This window comes from Callithrix jacchus, chromosome 1 (assembly GCF_049354715.1).
Source record: "Callithrix jacchus isolate 240 chromosome 1, calJac240_pri, whole genome shotgun sequence".
Lineage (NCBI taxonomy): Eukaryota > Metazoa > Chordata > Mammalia > Primates > Cebidae > Callithrix > Callithrix jacchus.
Genome location: NC_133502.1, coordinates 28,315,978 through 28,331,393, shown reverse-complemented (window position 1 = coordinate 28,331,393; position 15,416 = coordinate 28,315,978). Strand labels below are relative to the sequence as shown.

The window sequence follows — 15,416 nt, the reverse complement described above, 5'->3', positions numbered from 1 at the left end:
CGGACATAACAGTTCACTCACTGCCCCAGAGAGGGGAGGCCCCACCCTACAGGGACCAGGTTGATGTGCTGGGTGTGTGTGGCTTGTGTCCCCTCAGCTTGCTGCCCTGGGTGTCAGCACGCGGACGGGGCCTGCATGACTTCTTACTGACAGCCCATCGGGGCCCCGGATGTGCACGGGCCCTGCAGCTCTGACTGGTGTGGGGAGCAGCAGGAGGCCGGCAGCATGCACCATCTGTTGGGGGGCCATCCCTAGGTCCGCCCACTTTCAGACCAGGGTGCCACAGTGGAAACGCCAGCAGGAGCAGTTGTCTTCACGGCCTCCATGGCTGTCAGACAGATGACAAGCTACGTGCTCTGGCTGGCCTGCCTGGGTCCGGGTTCCACACGAATCATGCAATATCCACGTGATTTCAAAGCAGGCTCCTTCCTGTGAGGCCTTTTAAGTGAAGCTGGTTCTCCTGAAAGACCAGGATGGTAAGCCAGTATCTGACGTTGCTGGGCCTGCTCAGGCTGCGTGGCGTGCACCTGGGGTGCGTGTGTGTGCACAGAATGTTCCATGTGTAGTCAGCTTGCCCTCAGGCGGGCCACTTACCTGGGACAGCAAACGCATGTGTGTGTAAAGAGGGCTGCTCTTTTCCACTGTGAACTTTGTTATCAAATACAGCACAGCACAACAAAACTTTGGAAGAACACAGGTCTGAGGCACAACACACCGGCGGCACCCAGCAGCCGCACGTTACCTAGCATGGAGCTAACTGCGCCTTGGCCGCTGTAGGAGGTCCTTCAGGAGGGGCCTGTCGTTGCTCTGTGCGGCCTGGACCGGAGCCTTGTGCTTCACGCCCCTCTGCAAGGCGAGGAAAGACATGGAGTGGTGACACCCAACACGGGCCACGTGGAGCTGCTGAGCTGGCACCCATGGGCACCAGGAGCACCCCAGCCTCTGCCTGCACCATCTGTGGGCCCCAGCAGGAAGAGGCTCTGAGCCCCTGTTAAAGTCTGCATGGGGCATCATGGAGCTGCTGCCAGGGCAAGGGCTTCGGGCCTCTCCGGGAAAACAGACGCTGTCCCAGCAGGGCCGCTCCCATGCGGAGCCCAAGCCCAGAACTGAGGCAGCCTCTGGCTCAGAGACAGGTCACAGCACCTGTGGGAGGCAGAGGGTCTGAGTCCCTCAGGTGGAAGGTCCACGGGCACCTCTGGAATCCTGAAGCCACACATCTGGCCACACGCCCACTTCCACGGCAGCCAGCCAGCCCCAGGAGCCGCTCTGCCAGGGCCCTGTGGCCGAGTGTCCTGAGGCCAACGTGCTCACAGAGCTCCCCTGAGATCTTGCAGCCAAGGCTTAGTCTATTCAAAGAGTAAGGGAAGCGCAGGAGCTGAAGAACCGAGAGCCTGGAGCTGCGGGTCCGAGTGGGAAATGTCAAGCAGGAAACGAAGGATGAGGCCGTCAGCCTTCCCAGGGACAGTGACGGAGAGGTGAACGGCATGCAGACAGACGCAGAGAGGGACGCCAGTGCGGACTTATATATGTGAGCTGCACATATATAACGCACATAGCTGATGCCCGCGAGGTTTCTCTTTTCCGTAGGAACAGGTTAAAAGGAAGCCATCCTTCCGAAGGCCCGCGTGAAGACTGCTGACACGTCTATTCCTCCAAAGTTTTGCAGAACGCGGGTGGTCCCAGCACCACAGCCTGTCCTGTGTGTGCTGGGCACTCTGTTCAGGTGCGTGCCAGCCCTGCCTGCAGGGGTCATGCTGGGGCCTCACAGGGGCCAGGTCAACCTCCCGGCCAGCTGCGGACTCTAAGCAGCCGGGCTCAGCTTCTGCACGTGCTCAGAAGCAAATCAGCTCCCAGTGAACTTCAGCGATAGTAACAATGTTTACTTCTATTCCAGAGTTGGTGTGATTTACTCAGTTTCTTAAGGACCTCCTATGACTTATTAAAGTGCTCCTAGTAACTTCCTGCTAAATGCTTTCAAGTATGAAAACGGTGAAATTCTGTAATTTAATCTAACAAATTCTGATGACACTAAATTAGAAAAGTTTTGATTCCTATTAATCACTTGGACTTAAAAAGGACCATGCCGCCAGTTAAAAACAGTGTTTAAAATATATAGAAGACGGTCTTATTTAAGGAAAAAGCCCTTTCCTGCTCTGGGCATTTTCTAAGTTGCATTTGGTAAAACAGTAACACCAGGTTTGCATTTCCAAAGCATCACTGATTCTGAGGTGTGTGTGAACACAGGGTGGGACAGGGAGGGTCCCCACTGGTGTTCTCACAGTGCCCAAGCACACGGTGCAGGAGCACACGGCTGGAAGACAGCAGGCGACTTGACAACGCGTGGCCCCTGCAGCCTGCACCCTGACGAGAGCTCTGGCCACGGACGCCACCACAGGAAAGTGGCGTGTGAACACCTCTACGTTGCCCAGAAGGGCCAGGGTAGCCATTTTTAAGGCAAATTAGTAATAAAAGGCTTTTTAAAAAAACAATGAAGTCTTCATTTAAAGAAACGTAAAAAGGGAATTTGGTCAAACATTTGACACCAAACACTTCTGTCCCTATCTCCAGCTGCGTGACTCAGCTTGGCCCCCCTTTTCTGAAGTATGCACGGGTGAGCGCACCATGTGATCCTAGCTGCCCTCAGTGTTTCCAGCTGCAGAATGGGCACGGAAGTGGGTGCGTGAGGGAGGAGGCCTGGTGGTCCCTGCTCTGCAGGCTGTGGAGGGAAGGCTGTGCTGAGCTCAGGGCCTGTGTGACCACACCTTCCTGCCTAGGGACCCCTCTGACACCTGTGTGAGGGGTCATATGGCTGGCTCTCACTGACAGCTGTGTCTGAGCCTTCACAGGTGGGGTCTCGGGCTTTGTGGACGGACAGAGGGAGAAACCCTGGTTACGTGTGACTGATGGAAAACATAGCCCACCATCAGTCTGCAGGTGAAGTGGTGGTGGGCTTCCCGATGTGGGGCTGCTGTGCCTGGCAGCTAGTGGACACTGCACTACAGCATGTGGACTTGGGGCTCTGGGGATGGGTGCAGCCCTGCTGCCCCAGGTCTACCATCCCAAGCGCGCGGAAGGCAGGGGAGTATCACCTTGTTCCGTCAGAAACTCAGGCTGCTGGAAGTCTGAGAAAGCATAAAGATGGTTGACTGCTCGACAGAAAGGCACTGGCTCTTAGTCTGAGTCCCGAGATCAGTGGCCACACACAGGGGCATGTGAACAAGGTGTGGGAGTTTAGGCAAAGCGGTCAGAAGACGGAAGAAAACAGGAAGGAAAGAGAAACAAGAGACAGAGCGAAGTTAGTCAGAGGCTCACCCCCACATGCACGTTCACCTGGCCACTCTGGACAGACACCGGTGCCCCCGCCGTGACCTGCCAGCCCTCCACCCCCGGCTTTATGTCTCCTGCAGGGCCCTTGTGGGATGCCGAGACCCACAGCAGAACAGGGGCTTCTAAACAAAGGGAGGGACGGGGAGGGTCCCGACTGGCATTCCCACAGTGCCCCTGGGGCCCGCCCACCCTGGGGATGGGCCGCAGAGCAGAAGGCCTGTGGTCAGATGCGTCTGGGGCATGACTCTCAGCAGCCCCAACTGTGGAGGCTGCACGCACACTGTTACGAAGAGCCCAGAGTCCTAGGGGAGGGGCCCTCCTAACCCCCCGAGTTCACCGTCTGTGTGCTCGGGTGTCTCTGACCAAGAGCCACTGCATCCATGAGCGCTCTGGGGCCAGGTAGGGCTGAGACTCTCATAAATCCCAAGCCACACTGCTATGGCCACAGCTGGGGGCCCAGCGGACACCCCCAAGCCATATCTGCTCGCTCTTGGTGTCAGACACCAGCCCTGCTGCCTCCTCTGTGCACGGTGTCCTCGTGACCTACCTGTCTGCCACATCCCCATGTATGGGATGTGGTTATGACGTGTGTCCCGTGCGCAGAGCCCTGTCATAACATGTGTGCCCACTGTAGAACCGCACGTCTGAAGGGCTCAGGAGCCAAGGACCATGCTTCGAGAAAAGCGCCATTGGACCGCTGCTTCTCAGGCCATTGCAGGGCTGGGCAGTGGCTGCCTGGCACCAGCAAGTTTCCCTGAAGCACTGGGGGCCATGGAGTCTCAGCCTGGGCCCCGGCTCCTGCCCCACTGGCTGGTCACAGGCAGGGCTCCCCTCCCTGCATCGAGACCCCTCGGTGGGACTGTCTTAGAGGCAGCTGACATGTGCACCCTGTTGCATTTCTCCTGCCTGTGGTCCCCGAGGCAGTGGAGCTGTGTGTGGACATCTTCAATATGCTGAGAGGGGGTTTCCTCGCTCTGATTTTACAAACTGTGGCAGGAGGCATGAAGGAGGGAGTGCCAGGAACTGGCGGTGTCAGTTTCAACATTTTAAATCAGCACCAACGTCCCAAGAAAGCTTTCAAGCCAGGATCCCATTCTGACTGCTGGAGGGGGGGTGGGTGGGGCTGTGCCCCCGAGGAGGGCGACCTGTCTTCCCTCCCAGCTGGGAGCCAGGCCCCGGGTGTCTGAGCTGCAGAAATGAGTCAGGGCTGGGGCCCTAGAACGTCCTTGCTCCCTGTCTTCCTACCATCTGCGCTGTTGTGTCCGTCCTGGGCAGCCTCACACCCTGCAGGAGTGGCCACTGCCAGGGCCTCCCCACCCTTCGTTTCCCCACAGGGCTTCTGCCCTGCCCAGTCCAGGGCCCCACCTCACAGGGCAATTAGAAATTTTGGGGAATGGGCCAGGTGCGGTGGCTCACACCTGTAATCCTAGCACTTTGGGAAGCTGAGGCAGGCAGATCACAAGGTCAAGAGATCGAGACCATCCTGGCCAACACAGTGAAACCCTGTCTCAACTAAAATACAAAAACTAGCTGGGTGTGGTGGCGCAAGCCTGTAGTCCCAGCTACTCAGGAGGCTGGGGCAGGAGAACTGCTTGAAGCTGGAAGGCGGAGGTTGCAGGGAGCCAAGATCACACCACTGTACACCAGACTGGCGCCTGGCAAAAGAGTGAGACTCTGTCTCCAAAAAAAAAAAAATTGGGGGTAATGCAACTTGAAACCTGCATTGTTAACAGAGTCCTGTGACAGGTGCAGTGGCCCTCCGAGGGCAGGCAGGCTTCTTGGGACAGCAGCAGAAGGCACAGTCACTGCCCCTGATTTAGGGTTGTGCTGTCCCCTGACTCCAGGCCTGAGCTTGAAGCCAGAGCCCAGCTGCTGCAAAGGATGGGGGGGCTGGGGGCCAAGTCCTTACACCTGTCGAACGCTGAACCTAGGCGGGGGGCACTCGGCATTGTCACGTCTTCCTTGGACCCAGAATTCTGCTGGTGGCTAAAACATGGGAGTGTGGAAAATAAGCAGCTCTACCAATACCAGCATCTCCTGATATAAATGCTTCCATTTCCAGCCAAATTTACCATCCTTAAAAATTATATAATTCAGCCTTTTAAAGTAATGATTAATTTTAAAGCGTCCTGCATTTACATAAAATAATTTGCCTTCCGTATGAATCTTTTTCTCTTATTTGTGTCTTGTTTCAGATGACTGTCTAGGTTGAAACAAACATCAGTCGTCAAATCTCCCTGATGTTTAACATCACGCGTCACTGGGAATCTCATTAGTGATGCTTGGATTGATCATATTTTCATGGAACCCAAACCTTTCATGCTGTCGAAATGGTCATCTCCCAGTCCTGGGGCCGGGGCGCTGAGGCTCCCCCGTCCCGGTTGGGGATGCTCCATACCTGGACTCTCTCTGTTGCCGTCGGCCACAGCTGCCGGCACAGGACTTTCTTGAGGACGTCGGGAAGGAGGCTGACGGTCACCAGCAGCACGATGGCCAGCCAGGCGGGCCCGCTGGACAGCATCTGGATAAACACGTAGTACATCCTCTGGTAGTTGAGGAACGGCCTGAGGGGCAGGGAAGAGAAGCCGCAGGTGAGGCCTGTACTCCGGGGACAGCCTCTTTACTCACTGGAAGGGGTTGTTTGTCCTGGGGGTTTGCACTTTTGCCAGTCAGAGTTGCTTGGCAAGCCACGTAGCCTGCTCTGCATCTATCATGTAAAAAATGAATGTATAGAACCTCCCGGCAGTGCTGGCGTAAGAAGAACGAGAGGAGGAATTCTGTGACATCATTTCAAAGGCAAAATGGAAGTCTCTGAAGTTCAGTTTCACAGAAGCAAAAAGAAAAGGGACTGAAACGGGGATGTTTTTCTATCCCGACACCTCGGCCATCAGATGGGAAGGGTGTGCTGAGCACTGGCCGTCGAAACAGAGCGGGCAATGACGCCCTCCCTGGAAGGAGGATAATTCAAAGATGTCTTCGTCGGGCTCCTTGAGCTGGCGAGGAGGGACCGGTGACCCAACAGCCAGCCTGAGCCCACAGAGCCACTTCTATTCGTGGTCCTGGTAAGGATTCCTACTTGCCTTCCACGTTCCAGGCACTACGGACAGTGGCAGAGACACAGAGATGGGGCTCACCCCAGGAAGCACAGTGAACTGGGGTGTGGACCATGGAGGGAAACAGCACACATGGTGGGTGACAGGGGACGAGGAGCTGCTGGCAGGCCTGGGACGGGGCTGTGGGCACCCATGCAGTGCCGGTGGCGGGCAGGAGGATGGGTCTTGTCGCCAAGCAGGGGTGACATGGCGAGCTCCCAGCACATCAGAGACTCGGGGTCAGTGTTTTAGGAAACGAAGCAACAGGCCAGGGCTCTACCCAGGCGGACGGGCTGTGGCCCCTTGGCTCCAAAGCCCAGGAGCAGTCAGAGAGGTTTTGGGATGGAGTATTCTTACTCAGCCACGGCCTTCGGGGCTGCTAGAACGCTGGGCTCTCGGAGGCCGGGCCTCCAAATCCTTGAAGCTCAGCTCTCATCTCTGGGACTGTGTAATGCGACCTGGGGCCACCAGGGGCCGCTGGCTGAACGAGAGAATCTGGAGGGACGCTTCCTGAGCTGAGAATCCCGCCCAGGTCAGGGGTCCTGAGGGTTTCCCTGGACCCAGGTCTGCACAGGGCTGTGGCAGAGGCTGCAGTGCTGGGGCTGAGATTGGGATCTGGTCTGGGGCCACCACCCAGTGTTGTTTCCTGGCTTCCTGTGACAGTCTCTGGACTGACCACCCTTTCATCAGCTCAACACGCAGCCACTGTGGGCTTTTTAAAACAGCCACCCAACTCTGCTGTGCTCTGCCCATAGCCCTCCAATGACACAACTGACCACGGCAGCCTCAAGCCAGGATCCCCACGGCCGGTGGCCCAGGAGGCTACCCTGCCTGCTCTGCAGCCTGGTCCCAGCCCCTCTCCACTGGCCACCGCTCCCACTGACTGAAGACCTCCTCCCTCCCACCCAGGCCCGCGCTCCTCCTGCTTCTCCCGCAAACCAGAGGCTGTCCCAGGAGTCAGGCTGCCGTGGACAAGGTCTGGCCCTGCCACACACATGCTTGGGCCCAACTTGTCTGTGGTCTGTGAGGACGGAGTGAGATAGGACCTGTCAAATGCCTGGCCAGCGCCTTGTTGTGGGAGGCAGTTAGCAGCTGGGAGTTGCCAGCTGTGATGATGGTGCCCTTCTTCCAGGTTTCAATTTAAATGATGACTTTTTCTGAGCAGTCATCTCCAGCCTTCCAGTCTGACCCAGGTCCCCTGGTGTAGAACCCTGGTCTGTTCCTCCACAGAACTCATCACTAGCTGTTATCAGTTAGCATCTCCCTCCTCCTGTAGGTGCAGGTCACAGGAACAGGGACCCCCGTGTGTCCTTGCCCCCAACCCCATCCTAGGACCCCACATGACGCCCAGCACACAGCAGGTATTCAACGAACACTTGCCCCAACCAGCAGCCTCGCTGGAAAATGCGTCTTCAACCCAATTAAAAAATAGTGCAGAACGACTGAGGTAGTAACAAGCACGTGATAGTTACCAGATTATCGGCTGTTTATCGGATATTTACCAGATCACTCCTCCCCAGAGAAGCGAAAAGATGACGTAGAACAGCAGTGACCCCCAGATGACAAAATGGTTGATCCAAGTCCAGTAGTGTGTGTCTAATGCAAGCTAAAAGGAAAAAAAAAGGCAGTGAATGGTGTCATCTGAGGAGCCTGGATCGGTGATAGGAGAGAGAGCTGGGGTGATGAGAAACGAAACCAAACACGAGACCCAGCAATGGCGACTCAATGCCCACAGAAAACCGCTCAGGAAGGCAGAACGACACCTCACACGGCCTGCGAGAGGGAGGCGGTGGTGACACCACAGTCCCAGATCCCGGGGAAAGGGCCATGGATCATTTCCCAGACGTGGGCGTTGGGGCCACGGATTAAGGCGTTTACATCACTACCGAAGGAAGTCACTTCAGATTAAGGTGTTGTTTATGTCACTACCTAAAAAAAGGTACTTTAAAAAATGTATTTATTTGAGACAGAGTCTCTCTCTGTTGCCCAGGGTGGAATGCAGTGGTGCAATCTCAGCTCGCGCAATCTCTGTCTCCTAGGTTCAAGTGCTTCTCCTGCCTCAGTCTCCCAAGTAGCCGGATTACAGGCATGCATCCGTGCCTGGCTAATTTTTGTATTTTTGGTAGAGACATGGCCATGTTGTCATGTTGGCCAGGCTGGTCTCGAACTCCTGACCTCAGGCGATCCGCCTGCCTTGGCTTCCCAAAGTGCTGGGATTATAGGCGTAAGCCACTGTGTCTGGCAGAGAGTTAGTTTAGATTCAGGTGTTGTTTATATCACTATTTAAAAAAATCACTTTAGGAATGTTTTGGTATCACTTTTAAGACTCAGTCTGATGGGTTTTGAGATTTCACAATGATATATTCTGTACAGAATTTCACTGGATTTTAAAAAGAATGAAATTTTCCAAAATACATTAATTTGTTCCAATTAAAATGCATTTTGATGGCGCTGGGGGGAAGGCTTCTTGCCCCTGAAAAGAATTCTAGCCTGAATTCTTTCACCAAGAGGCGGTGCTCTCCTGAGGTTTCCTTCGACATACCTCTGGGGTTCGCACACGGGGTGGCCGGGTGTGCTGAGTGGCTGTGCATTACCTGTCTAAACAGCAGGATGAGGATGCCCAGGGGTGCTACAGGAGTTGAGCTGGGTGCAGGGTGGCTTCCAGCCTTAGTACGGAGTTCTAATTCAGAGAACTCAGAGGGGTGAGGCCTACAGAGCAGTGACTCGCTGTGGCTGGGGGTGGGGAACATGAGCATCGGAACACTCACCTTTGGTGTGACTGACAGCAGGGATTTGCTGTGGCTGGAGGGGACGTGAGTGTGACTGAGCGTGGGAGCACTCACCTTCAGTGTTACTGAGCATGGGAGCACTCACCTTTAGTGTGACTGAGCGTGGGAGCACTCACCTTCAGTGTTACTGAGCGTGGGAGCACACACCTTTAGTGTGACTGAGCGTGGGAGCACTCACCTTCAGTGTTACTGAGCATGGGAGCACTCACCTTTAGTGTGACTGTGAACACCATCACAGTGAACACCAGTGTCCCAAACGTCCAGTTTCCAAATATCTGTTTGGGGAAAATAGTCCAAGTCATCTTGTTTTTATGTAGAGTTTCAGAAAATACATCTCATTTTTCCTGCTTGCCAACACTTCAAACCCCAAAGATATGAGAACTATGTTTTCTCATTACCACGTAAAAGAAGATGCAACAGCCCCCACTCCTGGGGCACGGCAGGACACCCCAGTTTCCCGGCTGCATCTTCCATCACCAGTCTGTGGCTCAATGAGGGGCTCAGAGCCCCCCATCCGGAACTTTCTGCCCGCTCTTGACACCGGCCCTGCTCAATGCTCTCAGCCACAACAGATGTCGGTTGATCCCAAGGTCTCAAACTAAGCCCAGAAACTCCCTCACAGTTGGCATTTAAACATCCATAATGCGAACCCGGGGACCTGCAAACCTCCTTTTTCTGTTTTGTGCTTTATGTAGAAGAGACGGACGCCTGATTACCCAGCTACACTGTACAGGTTTCAGGAACAGTCTTGTACATTTGTGTCTGTTCCCTTCTGAACTCAGCTCAGACTCCTGCCTGCTGTGGAAGAACGGAGGCTGGAATGTTCTGTGAGTGAACGATCAGGGAAAACAGCCTGGTACCCACATAGAGGTGGAACCGCGGGGGCTTCTCACGGGGGAACCTTCCTCAGGAGGGGAAGATAAGCAGGCAGGCAGCACAGAGCTGGACAGAGGCTGCCCTGCGTGTGGCCAGAACCACAGATCTGCCAACAGCCACACCCAGGAGGCCGTGGAGGAGGGAAGGCCTGCAGGACCCACCAGCTGCCAGCTGGCAACACAGCAGGATGCAGAGGGCACCGAGGTTTGGAGAAGCACAGACACAGACAGACCCCTAAGGATGACACAGTGGACCCCTGAGGACCACACACCCAGCCTGTGAGGATGGCACAGTGGACCCCTGAGGACCACACGCCCAGCCCATGAGGATGGCACAGTGGACCCCTGAGGACCACACGCCCGCCTATGAAGATGGCATAGTGGACCCGAGGACCACAGGCCTTGCCGATGTGGATGGCATAGTAAACCCCTGAGGATCACACGCCTGCCTGTGAAGATGGCACAGTGGACCCCTGAGGACCACACACCCGCCTATGAGGATGGCACAGTGGACCTTTGAGGACCACATGTCTTGCCCGTGAGGATGACACAGTGGATCCTGGAGGACCACACACCCACCTGTGAAGATGGCACAGTGGACCTGAGGGCCACACGCCCACCTGTGAGGATGGCACAGTGGACCTTTGAGGACCACATGCCTTGCCCATGAGGATGACACAGTGGACCCCTGAGGACCACACACCCGCCTGTGAGGATGGCACAGTGGACCCCTGAGAACCACATGCCCATCTGTGAAGATGGCAGAGTGGACCCTCAGGACCTCATGTCCGCCTGTGAGGATGGCACAGTGGAACCCTGAGGACCACATGCCTGCCTGTGAAGATGGCACAGTGGACCCCTGAGGACCACACACCCATCTGTGAAGATGGCACAGTGGACCCTCAGGACCACACGCCCACCTGTGAGGATGGCACAGTGGACCCCGAGGACCACATGCCCGCCTGTGAGTATGGCATAGTGGACCCCTGAGGACCACACGCCCACCTCTGAGGACGGCACAGTGGACCTTTGAGGACCACATGCCTTGCCCGTGAGGATGGCACAGTGTACCCCTGAGGACCACATGCCCGCCTGTGAGGATGGCACAGTGGACCTTCGAGGACCACATGCCTTGTCCGTGAGGATGGCACAGTGGACCCCTAAGGACCACATGCCTCTCCACCGCACACGAGGCACAAGCCAAAAACAGGGCCTGCTACCCAGACCCCCTGCCTTGGGGAAAACCCCTGACTGGAACCTTCATCCCAGAGAACTGCTTTCCTTCACTGTGGCCATTTCTGGTTTGTGGGATTCTGCGAACTCTGCCTCTCAGAGAATTTGATTTTCTAAAGAATTAAAAAGCTGTAATACAAATGGGTTTTCTTCAGAATTCACTTGTGACCAAAACAGTCTCCCTATCACCACAGCCCCAACTCAGCTGGGTGAGGGTGCAGGTTAAGTCCTCCAACACAGCCCGTGGGGTCACGTTTTACTCGCAGATCGTAGAAAACAGTGTTTGAAATTCTGTAGTGAACGCCGGCCTCCTAGGGCCCGATCCACACGTCCCTGAGTTTATCCTCATTTGTTCGTCGTGGTCTGAAGTGGGCCTCTTTCTCTGGGCTGGAAGTACAGACCCAGTGTCGCTCAGCTCTACGCACGCTGTGGTTCTTGGCTGGGGCAGCCTTGTACCCAGGGAGATGCCTGGCCATGGCAGAGACATTTCTAGGGTGTAGGGTCTGGTAGCCTAGGATTGGGGTGAGGGGCTGCTGAGTCCCAAGACAGTGGCCCAGGAGGAAGAACATCCAGCCCCAATGTCAGCAGAGCCAGGGTGAGAGGCCTGTTGTGCTCTCACCAAAAAGTGCTCTCTCTTCGTGTCTTCACTTTTGGGGCAGAAGACTTCCTGACTCTAGGAATAGTTGTGGCTGGGCAGCAGCCTATGAGTGTGTGTGGCCAGCACGGTGCTAGAGGGCAAGAGGCTGCTGTGCTGTCACTGGAAGCCAATGCTGTAGGCTAAATGGTGAGGGCAGCTTTGCACCCAGACAGGCACAGCAGCTGGACCTGGAGGAAAAGCCCCTCATGCTGCCCGGCTCTCCTCATCCCCCCCGGGCCCCGCCTTGGCCATCCCAACACAGAACTCTAAAACAGTAGGAGGGCGGCAAGACACGAACTCGAGGATGCCCTGTCAAGCAGCATGTGTCACCAACAGCATCACAGGGGACAGCCATAGCCAACTCACACAGCCTCCTCACTTTCCCCTCTCCCTGTTGTGGGCTGAGATGCTGCCTCTCTATGCTCCCTGCTGGGGCTCCTTGGGTTTGGGGGTCATGGCAGAGCTGGGATGGGAATCAGGCCTCCAGATGCCTGCCCTGCAGAGCACGTGGGCCACAGCTGTAAGCTCTATACAAAGCACAGCTACGTGGCCCCAGAACCAGGCATTTCGGTCAGGACCCTGAGAAGCACTGACCTCACTGACCTGTGTCCACGTCCTTCGGAAGCTGGTTTGCCCTGGAGCTTTTGTGAGACACAGGTCTGGAAAGCCCTCTTATTCCCTTGGCTCCCTGAAGTGGGGGCCCCAGGTGAACTGCCGTGATGTGGTTTGCTCTGTCGTCACCCAAATCTCATCTGGAACTGTAATCCCCCTGTGCTGGAGGGAGGGCCTGGTGGGAGGTGGCTGGATCACGGGGTGGACGCCCCCGGCTGACCTCAGGACAGTGAGTGACTTCTCTGGATGCGAACGTGCCGCGCTTTCTCCTTTGCGCTCTCTCTCCTGCTGCCTTGTGAAGAAGGTTCTTGTTTCCCTCCTGCCTCCCGTCATGATTTTAAGTCTCCTGAGGCCTCCCCAGCCATGTTTCCTGTAAAGCCTGCGGAACTGTGGGTCAATGAAACCTCTTTTCTTCATAAATCACCCAGTCTCAGGTAGCTTTTTAGAGCTGTGTGAAAATGGACTAATAGTTTATTACGATTGCTGGTCATTATTTCCAACTGGATTCTGGGGGTGGCAGCCATCCCTGGGACACCAATCTTGTTTCTCAAAGGGCTGTTCACAGGAACCCCTTTTTTCTAAGTGACATCAACACCATCCCCAATGCGGTTCCTGCTTCGGATTTCTGTAGGACACCATCCTCACGTGACAGGCACCTCTCAGCCGAGAACCTGAGCAGCTGAAAGCCTGTCCCTCAGCAGAGCTGCCTCTGGGGCTGGCCACCCTCCACTGCTGCAGGCTAAGCCCCTTTCCCCCACTTCCTCCCTCCTTTGAGGATGAGTATTCCTATAGGAAGTTTTCTGCTCAAGAAAGCCCTGAGACCCAGACCAATTTAACTTCTGTGTAAAAATCTCCCGTGGCAAGCATGACTCGCGCCTTCTCAAGGTCACCGTCACCAGCAGCGCCCACTGTGTCCTGTCTGTGCAGATCCCTGCGCCTCCCACCTCCGCCCACACATGGACCGCTCATGTCTCAGCTGTTCTCACTGCTCCCAGGTCCATCGAAGCATATTCCAAGCATTTGAACGTTCACCTAAGAACATGCAGCTGCTGTCTTTGCAGCTTACTGCTAAGTAATGTCTTAGTGCTCATTTGTGGCATAAGAATGAGAAGTTACTCTGGCTTACGACATCAGTGCAGAAAACGCTCCACTGGTGAACTTTCAAAAAAGGTGTCCATAATTCTATTGTTCCTTTAGGGCCACACAGGATCTAGAAACATTCCTATAGAATAATTTAGGTCTTTAAAACAAAGCAGTCCTCACCTACGAACGATCAATTCCTGAGGGCCTCTGCACTGTGACCCCGTCAGGAGTGTCCTGGCTGGAAGGGAAAATTCTCAGGGGTGAGCTCCCCAACCCCCAATTGCTACCCAAGGACCAAGAGGGCTGTCAGCCACTAGAACTGCCCTCAGGTTCCCTGGGTGCTGACATCACCCCGGGGGTGAATTGGGTTCTGTGGGGGCTCAAGGTACCTTCCAGAATGCAGCTGGGGGCTGGAGGGGACAGCCAGAAGAGCCCGGGAAACAGGAGCTAGCGAACCCTCAGGTCCCAGGAAGGGCAGCAGAGTCACCGTGCCCACTGACCACCAGGTGCAGCTGCCTGGGACACGTCAGGGCTCCAGGGACCTGAGGAGGTGGAGACATTGCAGAGGCCCTGCTGGGAAGACCAAGAGAAGCCCCTGGCACTGCCTTGCCAGCACCTCGTTCAGGAGCACGGCTGGGCAGCCTTCCTAGGACAGTGGCTGCCGTGTCCTCACACCTGAAGGGGGGCCATCTCCGGGGGCTCTTGGGAGGCACCTTCACATTCACGCTGAAATTCGGAACCAGAACCACCTGGAGTACACAGCAGGCAACACCATGAAGGTCCACGCTGGACATCTGGGTGTCACCAGGCCCTGCCCTCAGGAGCTGAACCTGCACAGGGTGTCGAGTCTGTCTGACTCTCTCTTTCCTCGGCTTTCACAAGATCTGAATGTCCAGCTGAAAGGGTGGCTGTAGAGGCCCAGGATGATGCTTGTGAGAGAAAGCTGGGAAATTGAGCACGGGACAAAGGGGACTTGTTGTTGCTATTGGCAGGTGGCAGGAGTCGGCCACCTCCGTGGGCAGGACACTGGGTCTTAGTTCTTTTTAAGGTCTATGGGATCTCAGTGCCCAGGACACTAGATCTTAGTTCTTTTTAAGATCCATGCAAGATGCTTATCTATGCCCAACCCAGAGGAAAATCTTATAAAAGACACCAAGGAATCAACAGGTAGCTCTATTTGACTATGTTCACGGCCTGGTGGCATTCAGGAATTATTCAACTAAAATAAACTAAGAGAAAATGTAAAGTTTTTAAAATGAAGTAACATTTGAATGGATTCTCAAAATTGACCTGGTAAAAACTGATTTAAGTTATAAGGAAGGATTAACAGTGGTGTTCAGCAGTGAGAAATCAAAGCGGCCGGGCAGGTAAATGGTGCACAGGACACGCGGCAGGACTGCTGTGTTTGAACCCAGCAGTCTGAGGGGCAAACACAGGGAGAGAGGGGTCAGGCTAAACAAGAGACGAAGCGGAGTTCTGTTTAGGAGCCACCCCGAAGGGGCTGCTGAAGAGGGACTTTCTCTGAGGTCAGCACTGGTGTTTGCTGTTCGGTTAGTTAACACTGGGACGTTGAAGCAGGGATGGTCTCTGGCCTCTACTCAGGGCCTGGCGTGGCTCTCAGGTAGCACAGGTCCCCAGCGGGCCTCCCTCACCTGCCTGTGCTGCCTTTAATTTAAAGCCAAGGGAAGCTCCCGTGAATCCAGTCAATTCGGAGCACATCCTGGACTCAATGGCCAACCCTGACACGGACACTGCGGGGACAGGCCAG

General features: G+C 55.3%; 1 protein-coding gene across 18 annotated transcripts in view; it reads right to left on the bottom strand.

The window, feature by feature from the left end:
* Positions 1 to 15,416, bottom strand: part of ATP11A (ATPase phospholipid transporting 11A) — a 184,623-nt gene that overhangs the window by 5,440 nt on the left and 163,767 nt on the right. For 6 of the 18 annotated variants that reach the window (XM_009005295.5, XM_009005346.5, XM_009005394.5 and 3 more), the window contains 4 exons: positions 9,418 to 9,483; positions 7,922 to 8,025; positions 5,726 to 5,891; positions 3,090 to 3,176 (listed from right to left, as the gene is read on the bottom strand). In XM_009005295.5, the coding sequence (XP_009003543.1) occupies positions 3,099 to 3,176; positions 5,726 to 5,891; positions 7,922 to 8,025; positions 9,418 to 9,483 (414 nt within the window). In that variant the 3' untranslated portion in view covers positions 3,090 to 3,098. Of the gene's footprint in view, positions 1 to 742; positions 847 to 3,089; positions 3,177 to 5,725; positions 5,892 to 7,921; positions 8,026 to 9,417; positions 9,484 to 15,416 lie in introns of all 18 variants that reach the window. The other 12 variants (XM_017970536.4, XM_017970546.4, XM_009005243.5 and 9 more) reach the window with 2 other exon arrangements.